At 40.4% G+C, this 12,684-nt stretch overlaps 1 protein-coding gene, 1 pseudogene and 2 gene segments (V, D, J or C); all 4 read right to left on the bottom strand.

Annotated features, from left to right (window-relative positions):
* LOC121704901 overlaps positions 1-12,684 on the bottom strand; it is a 589,105-nt gene that overhangs the window by 438,185 nt on the left and 138,236 nt on the right. The gene's annotated exons all lie outside the window — the stretch shown is intronic.
* LOC121704709 lies at positions 447-944 on the bottom strand. The segment is given in 2 exon segments: positions 447-793; positions 885-944. Coding segments are annotated over 2 exon segments (366 nt in total).
* Positions 1,653-2,117, bottom strand: LOC121704707 (annotated as a pseudogene).
* LOC121704695 lies at positions 4,950-5,452 on the bottom strand. The segment is given in 2 exon segments: positions 4,950-5,272; positions 5,370-5,452. Coding segments are annotated over 2 exon segments (405 nt in total).

Below are 12,684 nucleotides of genomic sequence, written 5' to 3'. Positions count from 1 at the left end.
CAGGTGGTGTTGTGTCAAAATGATTGCCCACCAATAGAATAAAAAATAAGACTCTCCTTCCACATAGTGCATGAGCACTATATCAGGTATGGCTACCAGGAGAGCAGTGAGCCAAATAAGGACTGAAGTTCTAGAGATTTGGGCCCAGTAAGCCCTGACACAGAATAGTGCCGGATGTCATTCAGTAGTGATATCCTATGTGTGGTGTCATCATCTCAGAGATGACAATTCTGTTTTCTTCAACATCACTATTGTAAAACATTACAGAATGTCCTAGTGTGGTCCAGGTCCAGTTTTCTACCCACAGTAAAATGGTGTAAATGTAATATGTTTAAGTAGTGTAGATGTGAAAATAATCATAACTGAGTATTGATGTGTTTTAACTGAGCAGTAGATTGCAGTTGTTACTGCATCTACAGTCAAGATGGACAATCAAGCTCTTAGTTTTTGTATGCATCAGTGGTTGTTTGATCTCACAGTGAGTCTCGGGCACAGTAGTACACAGCTGTGTCTCCAGCCTGTAGATTCTGGCCCTGTAGAGTCACTGTGTTACTCGTGGTGTCTCTGGAGACGCTGAACTTGTTCTTCAGTTTATCACTATGGTGCTCCTCGCCATCATAATCTATGGCATTGATCCACTCCAGAGATTTTCCTGCTGGCTGCCGAATCCAACCTGTTCTAAAGTAGCTGCTAGTAGTGATTGACATCCCAGATACTTGGCATGTAATCCTTAAGTTTGCTCCTAGCTTTGCAGCCACTGAGCTTGGCTGGGTGTGCTCAATGCCATCCACCACTGAAAATGAAAGAATATCAGATATAAAACAAAGCTGTACCCCTTAATGACCTTCACCAATAGCAAAACATATCCATTTCTGAGAACTCACCGAAAAGAAATGAGAGCAGACACAACACCAGTGACACAGGAAACATAGTACACTGCTCTTCTTAACCCCCACATCACACCATGAAATGCATCCACCCCTTAAATAGAGAAAAGGGGAGGGGATATTTGCATATTTAACAGATCCCACAATGTGTTCAGTTATGTTTATGTTAAGAGTATAAAATGTGGTTGTTATTTTATTTCATAAATCATATATCATGGGAGACTGTTCCTCTCAGTTCTATTTCCATGCCTAGAAAACAATTATTTGTATGTGCTCATGTAAATCAGATGAATTATCAATGAATGAGTAGCAAAATGAATAGATGGATACATGATCGAAGGTTTGGGAACCCAGGGAAGTGAGGGAGAGTTATAAAAAGAGCTGATTATGTCAGTATTCACTATTCTGGATTAACACAGGACAGCTTGAGTGGAGTTGTTATATTCTGGTGATATTGATATATTCACTTATTTTCTGAAAGGAGCAGCTATTGCTGTCTTACAATGCCATCTACTGGCCATGCATGTAACAGTTTTTTTTTTTTTTAAATCAAACAATGTATTCATCACAATAACATCCAATACAGCTCAGTCGAGCATTTATTATACTGTGGCGTCTAGCAGGGTAGGAATAAATTCTCTGTTTTGAGGCCAGGGACAGCCACCCATTTCTAGGGACAATATGAGCTGTGATTGTCTCTAATGAAAAAAAGAAACAACATTTTATCTATTTTTGTTCATAAGTTATAGATTAATGTAGTTTTTGTTCAGGCCCCCAGTTGGCCTCTAACACTGTGATATCGAGCACAGTAATACACAGCTGTGTCTGCAGTCAGCGCACTCTGGCCCTGTAGAGTCACTGTGTTACTGGAGGTGTCTCTAGAGATGCTGAACTTGTTTTTCAGTGACTCCTTGTAATATAAGCTTTCTCTTCTTCCACTGTCGATGTACCCAATCCACTCCAGAGCTTGTCCTGATGGCTGTCGAATCCAAGCTGTGGCATAGCTAGTAATTTACAGTTGATGGTCAAACTTTGACCCGGCTGGATGACCAGTGAAGCTGGCTGAGTGAGCTCATTAGAATACACACCTACAAAAGAAAACACAGAAATAGGTTGGTAAATAGACCATAGAGTGACCCAATTTGAATGAGATCCATCATGTATGTTCTTAGCATACTCACAGGTTATGAGAGGCAGCAGCACAGAAGCAGGCAGCATGTTTGTATTCATGAGGAAGTGACTCCACTGCACCTTCCAGACCACAGAGGCTGAATTGGTCGTGTCTTTTTATCTCTAGAGGAAGACAGGAAGACAGGATTTAAATTAAGTTAGGGGAGAGAACTTACCACAGAGTGAAGTGTACAACACTCCTCTCTTCCACTAGAAACGTAATAATGAAAAATATGCATTTTTTTAAACAAAGTATGAACATAACTCCAATATAATATAGAGGGAATGCACTGACAGCAGTCTGTAGATCTCCGAAGTCCTGTAGCATAGCAGACAGCATACTAAAGTTGCTCATACAAAGCCAGAAGAGCCGTTTGTCATGTCACGAGGTTATGTGCCATCAAAATTATGTTAAGGTCAAAAAACTGTTAAGGGTGCCTTTAATACACTGTAAGGTATTAATGTATTGTAAAATGTATTAAAATCAGGAACATGAACCTGACATAATATCAGAGATCCTATCAGCTTAAGATATAACTGTAAGTTAATGAATCCTTAAATGTCTGCATTGAATATCCCAGTCATCTGCTCTGTTTTTACAATTATCACACTCATGTGGGTCCCAGCAGTTGTTTTGTATCGCAGGGACTATATTGAGTACAGTAATACACAGCCTGTAGTTCCTGGCCCTGTAGAGTCACTGTGTTACTGGACGTGTCTCTGGAGACGCTGAACTTGTTCTTCAGGGCATTGTTTTCATTTTTGAGGAATCCCTCCTGCCTGACAAACCCAGGCTGTTCCATAGTTGCCATCTGTAATGGATGCTCCAGTCACATAACACTTTGCAGTGTATTAACAGGTGCTTAGTTGGTTGTTGCCGGGATGCAGAGCAGAGCAGAGTTCAGTAGGGTGACAGCCGCAGGAAAAGAAGCTTCCTTCCTCTGAACCTGTAACCCCTCCAGAAGGGGAGTGGGGTGAACAGTCTGTGGTTGAGGTGAGAACTGTCTTTGATGATGCTGCGCTCCTTGCCCAAGCATCGCTTGCCCTGGATGGCCTCGATGGCGGGGAGTGAGAACCGGTGATGCGTTGGTCAGTTTTTACCACCTTCTGCAGTGCTTTTCAGTTGTAGGCAGAGCAGTTGCCATACCAAACTGTGACACAGTTGGTGAAGATGCTCTCGATGGTGCAGCGGTAGAAGTTCAACAGGATCTGAGGAGATAGGTGGACCTTAAAGAATGTGCATAACATATACGCATGCATGGCCACTGCTCTTACTTCCAGTGAAACTAGTTAGGCAGTAATGCTGTGGTTTTGGAGTGCAAAAGTAAGAGACTGTTTTGATACTTTGAGGCTATCTGAGGTGTTGGACAGTCATCAGGTCATTCCTGTGACTGAATGAGCAGCTGTTATGTTACTAGTATGGACCATCACTGCCCCCTGATGGTTATCTGATTGCTCATTGCAAGGCATTGACAATGTTTTTGTACATCTCCTCTCAGTGTTTGTGTCACGGTGCTTCTCTTGCACAGTAATAAACAGCAGAGTCCTCTGCCCTCAGACCAGACAGTTTCAGGTACACCATGCTGTTGGGGTTGGTTCTGGTGATTTCAATGCGTCCTTGGACACTGTTGGCATAGTTGGTGCCACTACCATCCGTATAGATACGACCCATCCACTCCAGTGCTTTCCCAGCAGGCTGTCTGATCCAGTGCATTCTGTAGTTTCCAAAAGTAAACCCAGATCCTTTACAGGAGAGACTGAGGGTGTCACCAGGTTTCTTCAGCACTGCACTGGAGGGAATGGACTCCAGACTTTCACATTTCACGATTGCTGAACAAAGAAAAGAGGCAAATTAATCAGACTACATCTCTTGTACCAATCTAAAAAGTGATTTGCCATTCAGAGACACTCACAGGCTAAGGTGCTGAGTAGCAGCATCAGTGAGAACGTGTCCTTCATCCTGTGGGTGTTGATGTGAACTCAGCTGCAGCTCACAGTTCTGCAGCTCCCCATAAGTACTGATGGACACCCAGCACTGAGTTTGCATAACCATGGCAGCAAGCAGGAGGTCATGCAAGAGCGTATGATGTCATTTATCTCCACATACAGAATGTCTTCGGCATCTATTAGTTTGTTTCATTCTTTCTTTTGCTGGTTGGTTAGTGTCAGCTAACAGAAATACCTTTGTGGAGTCTTAATGTATACTGAATTTTGTAAACCTAGCATGGCAAATTAATTATTCCAACTAAGTTGTGGCAGTCCTTATTGTGAAAAGATACCAGAGTGGTCCCGAGTAAGACTAATCCTAATGAATACTGGTTATGTGCTATCTATTGTCTCAGAGATGCACAAGTTTGTCTATTTAAGTATGGAAACACAGACATTTTTTCTGCTGTAACTCAACACCTTATTTATTTTAATAAAAAATATTATACATTAATATTGCTCACTTGAGGAAAACAATGTCCACAAGTGTACTGGGAGGTTGTCTTCATTTATTCAAATACTGCTCAGATCATAGATCCCTCTGGCACGTTAACTCGTTGCTTTCTTCTCTCTCACTTCAGTTTTGTTTTCTCTCTTTTTAAGTAGTTTGTACTGAATTAAGCCTCTGATTGTATATTATCTTAGTCACCTACTGCTGAAGAAATGCAACAGCATGACTAAATACATTAATAAACTGGCTACAGCATCTTGGTTGGGACATAAATGAAACAAATCATGGGGGATATACCACAAATGTACTGTTATAAATATTATATCTAACCATATTTTCAATATACAGTATGAAGCTGTTTTAATAAGACACACTTTTATTAAACTCATTCTGGCATTAAAGTAATATTACTGATTACTAGGAGAGTTTTTGTCAGTGTAAGTGCTTGTTTTCTGTCACAGTGAGTCTCGGGCACAGTAGTACACAGCTGTGTCTCCAGCCTGTAGATTCTGGCCCTGTAGAGTCACTGTGTTACTGGACGTGTCTCTGGAGACACTGAACTTGTTCTTCAGGGCATTGTTTTCTTTTTTATTTCCATTGTAGTAAAGTACGTTGATCCACTCTAGAGGTTTCCCTGCTGCGTGACGGATCCAGGCTGTTCCATAGTAGCTGCTATCTGTAATGGATGCTCCAGTCACTTTGCAGGTAACAGTCAGAGACTCTCCTGGCTTTACCATGATGGAGCTGGGCTGAGTGTGTTCAATAGCACAATCTACCCCTGAAAACAAAACAGAACCCAACATTTTAATAAAACACATAAAAATACAAGTTATGTTCAAAGTACTTATGTTCAAAGAATAAGTCATTAGACCCACATGTCACCACCAGTATAAGCATCAGGAAACATGTTTGTGTTGAGGAGGCTGATGTGAGTGGCATGGCTCGGGCGTGCTCCATGATCTGATGAAGAAATGAAAGTCACACAGAGTATTTATACATGGAAGATGGAAGGTGGAATTTGCATTCAGATGTACTGCATATACATTTTATTGTCTGTAAAAGGTATTGGTGTTATGGGTCATGGAAAAGACGTACTGTTGTGTTATACCTCCCCCTACTGACTAAAAGAGTTGTGTTTTTATGTAACAACACAAAATATACACAGGATTGGTACTGAAGCACAAGAATGAAAATATTTCATGGGTCTGAAAAAAATCATACACATTATAATTTGATGCCATACTATTTGGACTGGGTACTAAATGTGATACCTATTACATGTTTATCTGCGTTGAACTAATCCATGGGTTTAATGTGATTCGCTGTGGTAATGCATTCACATCTATAACTATATGTACCGCATAGCGGTACAAAATATGACCGCTGCTCAGTCCTGTACATCCGTTCCGCAAAAATAAATCACACTAATCAATTTGTCTCCATCTTTTACTCGTATTTACTCCATCCCCCAAACTTTTGTGTATGCTTGTTTGGCATGCCTGTGTGTGTGTGTGTGTGGCTGCAGAGAAAGTAGCCTACTGGTGCTGAAAAGGTGAATAGATTGTAGAATAGCCAAAGAAGTTGTAGCATTGTTATAAAACCTTTAAAATCTCTAAACAATCACAAGTAGGGCCGTTCATCACAGTTCATCCATTGCAACTGGATTGATGAAAGGTCACTTACACCTGTAGGCTACATTGTATTTGGGAAAAGCAAAAGATATCAGCATAATGTTATATTTTTATTTATTTATTTATTTATTTATTTATTTATTTATTTATTTATTAACTCATTGAATGCCAAGCTGTTTTCGGGAGCTTTGTCCTAGAGTGCCAACAATCTAGACCATTGTTGATGATTTTTGTACAGCCACAGCATATTCTGTGTTATAGCTATGAACACATACAATGGCTCGTTTAAAAGGTGAGACTTTAACCTCTCGGTGGGTGCAAACCGTGAATTTCTACACGCCTCTGTTCCTGAGAAATCCCAAGCTAAACAGTGGCTAGTTTTCATCAAAATCGCTGTTTTTTTTCTAGAAATGGAGATATAGCGTCTTTCATGAAATATGAAGTGTTGCCTGTTACTTACTTGTGTAAACTCATCAAATTACAATGTTCTCCTCTTTGCAAACGTAGGCATATGGTGACAGATTAATTTAATAATGTTGCAAAGATACTGCATCAATCCGTAGGCCTATGTTTCATTAGACTAGGCTATTTGTTTTGCCTTACTCTTTATTCATTTAGGCTAGGCCTTTTTATTCAGTTATTCATCATCTTCCATCCTTCGCACTACTTGTGTAGCACACACATTCTCAGACCTGTCACTCATCATCGTAAGGGAGGTGTTTGGAATCATTCCCGTGTTACAATCATCGGCCAATCAAGGGGGTCACTTCAGTCAAGCTCGTGCATGAGTAATGACGTCATCCATAGCAACGAAGACTCACTCTTAGTTTAGGAGTTGTCATTTTTCCTTACTAAGAGTAGGTCTGAAAGGCTTTGTGAATAACTTTTAAGAGAAAACTCCTAGCTAAAATCTTTTAGTGTGATTTAGGAGTACTCCTAGTGGTAAGATAAAAGGCTTTGTGAATACGGCCCCAGATAAAAATGTCCAGATTGTGCGTTTTCATGAGTTTTCGATCGTCATATATTTAATTTCCATTCATCACAGAGTTCCCAAAATCACATATAAGGTGTGTTAGAGTGTCTAGTTACGTAATTTTCAAAAAAAGCTAAAAACGTAGGCTAATAACGTTTTTGGCACTCAACGCATGGGAAGGGCACTCAATGAGTTAATAAACAAAAACATCTCTGTCAGTTCCATGCCGTTTTCAACAGCTATCAAAAACAAAGGTCATTTTTGGATGGATGGATTTTTTGTGAATGTTTCTTCTACTACATAAGATTTTAGTCATCTTTAGTTCATGTGATACTTTATTGTCAATGCACAAATTAAGTAACAGTAGTCTGAAACGTTATTGTTAATGCACAAATTAAGTAACAGTAGTCTGAAACGAAATGCTGTTATAAGATTAACGTACCTGCAGTAAAAACCAAGCATGTCCGATAAACATCCTCAGATTTATTTCGGCTTCAAGAAGAAATAGGAATTACATTTCATGTGAACATCATCCTATCCTTATTAGACGTTCTCTGCGGTAAACTACAGTCCTTGTAGGAAGCGTCCATTGTTTTTCCAACCCACTTTTAACTAACAAAATTACGTCTCACTGCAACGATGCGCCATCTAGTGGACAAACAACTACTTATCGCCAATACTGGAAATGCAGCCATGATGATGATGATGAATATTTGGCTTTCTTTTAATCCTACTGAATTTGTAATTATGCATCGGCCGTTCTAATACCGATAGTATGTGGGTGCCTGTGTGTGTGTGCATGTGTATATGTGTGCACCGCCATCTACAGGCCAATGAGTGTACATGTTTTACATCTAACCAGTGGTGCAAATAACTGACATGTCCAAATTTGCCTTGATGAAATGCGTCGCTAGACTGTTCATACACATTTTAACGGGCCAAAGTTGAAGAGCTGTTGTCCGTTATTGTTCGTGCAAATATAGGCTGATTCATGTTCCCTTGCATTGTGTAACTGAGGTCCATGGCCTGTCTGGCTTTCACCAGACCAAGCTCAATCTTTTAAGAAATCAAAAAATAAATAGCGGACAGATAAGACTGGGTTCACCCAGCCTAGTCCATAGGCGCCCGATATTGTTTAATTTTCCGATTGAGATATCCACGCTCTGGCTATTCTAAATGCAAAAATGCATCAGGGAGTTATGACAAAACTGTAACTAACAAACTAGATCCTAATAGAAAGCTGTTAGCTTCCCTAAGCTACAGGTTGGCCTATAAGGTAGGCCTATTTACAACATAAATTGTAAATAGGCTATGCTGGCGACACAAATAAAATCTCCTTTGGAAACCAATGGCTTACGCCTTACAGTATCAAGCGGACTTAAACTGCCATATCGTGGCGAAAAGTTGTAATAAAATTCACGTAGCTCCATGAGTCAAGGAAAGCGCGAATGAAGTAGCCACTTAATGGGACCCACTACACAGTAGCTTAAGGTATGTTGCTAAAGCAGCCATAATGAAATGAAGGTGTCATTGTTTGGATACTTCACACACACGTGCTTTTTAATCTCACAGACTACAACTACCAAGCTGGAATCAAAGCACATCGATTCCCCTCTCACACCCTGCACGCACTTAAAACAAATAAACAGACGTCTCAGTCTCACGCATGTATAGGCAAAACTGTATCAGACCGGTGTAACGTTGGTAAATCTTCCATTGCACAGAATGATTTTTGTAGCACGTGCAACAAATGACAGTCGAAAGATACAATTACAGTGCCGCATTTATAGTTTTCTACAAATGCAATCAAATTGGCCTCCATCACTCAACCAACGCTAACGGTAACATTATTGTACCTAGGTCCTTATTGATATTATAAGATTAACGTACCTGCAGTAAAGACCAAGCATGTCCGATAAACATTCTCAGATTTATTTCGGCTTCAAAAAGAAATGGGAATTACATTTCATGTGAACATCGTTCTATCCTTATTAGATGTTCTCTGCGGTAAACTACAGTCCTTGTAGGAAGCGTCCATTGTTTTTCCAACCCACTTTTAACTTCCAGCATTTTCATTTTTTACCGGGGGGCTGCAAATCACAAATGAGTGATTATGGGCCAGGTTGATGTGGGCCCTTGAGACCAACATACCATAAAAGATTCTTCATCCTCAGTGCCACAGTTCAGGTAGGTATTTAGGAAAAAATGCTTTTTTTGCGGTTCGGGGGGCCCAGCACACGGGGGGGGGGGGGGGGGGAGTGGCCCCCGGGGACGAAACAAAATTTTTCCGTAAAAGTATAGTGGGGCTACATACCCACCAAATTTCATGTGCACCGGTGTTTCGGTGTCCCGGGTATCGTTGACCAAAAATTCAGGAAGTAGATGACGGGAAAAAAAAAAAAAAAACTTTGACAATCATTATATGACCGCTTCGCTAGCGGCGGTCATAATAATCACATGCAGTAAGAAAAAATAAATTAATTTGTCAAATGTTCTATATGATTTTCTATGTGTTTCCATTTTGGCAAGACAACTGTGATTGTAATACATGTTGATGCTGTAAGAGCCGTGTCTGCCTCCAGAAAAGATTTCCTGCATGACAACAACAGCAACGGTGGAAACCATCTGGTATTTTTGTACATCTCCTCCTCAGACTTTGGTCACTGTGCACGTCTTGCACAGTAATACATAGCAGAGTCCTCCTCTGTCAGACCAGATATCTTCAGATATGACATGCTTTTGGAATTGTCCTTTGTTACGGTAGCACGCCCGTTCATTCCTGTTGCATACCATGTGTTCCCAGTGTTTGTATCGATGTGTCCAATCCAAGTGAGAGGCCCTCCAGCCAGTTGACGAACCCAACTCAAACCATAGCTACCAAAATCATAGTCAACAGCTTTACATGAGATGCTGAGTGTTTCACCAGGCCCTTTCTGGACGGGAACCAAGGTGATGGACTCCAGACCCTGGCAGTTTAGACCTAAATCAGCAAAAGTAACAGAACAATGGTTAGCGTAAAGAAAAACATCTAAATAATGTTTCTTTAATGACAGTTCATTTGATGTAGTAGTGCTATTCAGGCCATATCATGCACTCACAGGCTATGGTGCTGAGTAGCAGTATCAGTGAGAGTGTGTCCTTCATCCTGTGGGTGTTGATGTGAACTCAGCTGCAGCTCACAGTTCTGCAGCTCCCCATAAGTACTGATGGACACCCAGCACTGAGTTTGCATAATCATGGCAGGTGGGTGGGGATGCTGTGAGTATGCTGTGGAGGGGCCACTTTGTGTCTGAATTTCACATTGACTGTATTTTCTGTTGCAATAACAACAAAAGTATTTTCGCCTTTTATTTTTTGAATCTTGATTTTAGATTCAATCTTGATTAGGCACATATAATGAATTTGTCTGCATCACATCAATTTGCTTGGCCTACATGTCAGTTGCAGTTATTTCAAGCAGGATCTAAATCATTAGATTACTCATCCAATTGTAATATAACTTGGTCTGTTAACAAACATTTTTATGAACATTTGAGGTCACAATGCAACATCTGAGTTACACCGTTTCCATGAGACCAGACCATCGTAACCCAGACCAGTGGCGCCGGCAGGCGTAATCCTGTACGCACTGTGCGTACAATTTTTTCACGGCTTTATTTGTGAAATCATTCAATATTAGCCTACAACAATAAAAAAAAACTTGTGTGACATCTAGCCTATTGACTCATGTGCAATCTGAATATTGGTATTATTCCGAATAAAACCGGAAAATGGTGTATATGGAAACCATAGACTATAAAATATGAAAACGTAGCATTGTCATGACATGATAACGATTGACCTGTGGCGGTTTTCGGGCGTGGCTTTGGATGGGTCAATTCTGGCGCTTAAAAAGACAACGTTCCATTAATTCATAGGCTACATCATTCAGTCATGAAAAGAAAACAACAGCAGCAGCTTAATATTTTTCAGGCATTTAACCGTAACATTAAAAGACTTAAGCCTACTGTTCTTAGCAGTGATGCTGACACTGACAGCAGTGAGAGATTGTCCTCCACGGTCACGGTCTACACATGTTTAAAATGTTGAATTGTTTGCTTACCTCTGTAGGCTTATTTTAAAAAAATAAAACACTGTTTGGAACAGGGATTCAGTTAATGCATAGAGCAGAGGTTCTCAACCTTTTTGGGGCTAAGGTACGTCATGACGAGTCGGGTTGGTGCGGGTGTTAAAAGTCCTTGACTGTGTGTAGGCCTACAGTATGCCTATCATCTAAAAGTTTGGGACAAAACAGCAGTGCAATGTATTTAGAGTGTTGTGAGCAAATCCTTATTGTTAGTAAGTTACCATAACTATATTTTTCTCTATCGCAAATCGTGACATAAACTCATTGGTTTATTTTTTCTTGTCTGTCCCTTTTTCGTGGGTTGGTCCCCGGGGACGAAACAAAATTTATAGAAGTTATAATGCGCATAAGGTATGTTCACCTAATTTGAGTCAGAGCCGCTTTCTTTGTAAAGGTAGGCCTATTTCTGTCCCTTCCAAACTGTGTTAAAATAGTGTGTTTAGCAACCAGAATTTTTTAAAAATCCCGGGAGAGAAATCTCCCTCATCCCAGAAGTTTTAAAAAGCGTGAAACACCCCTATAAGCCCACGTAACCTACAGCCAGTGTTGTAAAAGTTAGACGCTTCATGCAGTAGGCTTGGATGACATGGGTAGGTTGATGTGATTAAGAGGGGCTTTCTGTTCCAGTTTATGTAATGGTATTTCTTAGGCTCAATAAGGAGAGGCTAGCCTACATTTACCAAAAGCGCAAATTTGGTAAATAAGGTCGGGTATCTTTTTTTTTTTTTTTTGAGGGGGGGGGGGGGGGTTATGCTGTCCATAAAAAGTATACCAAAACCCCACATACCAAGGAGGGCAGGGGGGAATTATCCATAACTGGATGGGTGGTTAATGTGTTCAGAATTCAGACACTCCCCTCCATGGGCGTAGGTTTGGGACGCTAGGTAGGCTACTAGTCCCCATCAATATTTTGAGATGACAAAATTGTCCCCACCAATATTTTAGCAAACTCCTTTGTACTTTTTGGACCGATTCCGACGGCCAGGACAACAGTAAAAGAAAACACTGTAATTTGACTGGCTGAAACAGAAGGCGGGTTATTCGCCTTATTCACCCGGAGGCCAGAACGAGGCTACAGGGTACACTTGCCATTACACCTCAGTCCAGCAGATGATGGTGGTCATTTTGAATGATGTTCTGCATGTGGGGCATTATGTATTCTTATAACATGTTGCTTGCATCACATTCAAAATGACCATATATGTTCTATTAATTTGTGATTTTCAACATTTGATATGTTGTGTTTATTTGCATTTTACACAACGTCCCATATATATATACAGCTCTGGAAAAAGAGAGAGCCACTCCACACACTGACATTCAAATGAGTTGACGGTCATATTCAAATTTGCAGTACAATATATGCTATATTAGTTAATTGACCGTACACCATTAAGCTTTTAAATCTTTAAGCTTAATGTTTCTAAATAACACATTGAAAAAGCAAGTCTACTCTCTAT

Source organism: Alosa sapidissima, chromosome 3 (genome assembly GCF_018492685.1).
Source record: "Alosa sapidissima isolate fAloSap1 chromosome 3, fAloSap1.pri, whole genome shotgun sequence".
Classification (NCBI taxonomy): domain Eukaryota; kingdom Metazoa; phylum Chordata; class Actinopteri; order Clupeiformes; family Clupeidae; genus Alosa; species Alosa sapidissima.
Note: the sequence above shows the minus strand (reverse complement) of the source record. Positions and strands in the feature narration are given on the sequence as shown.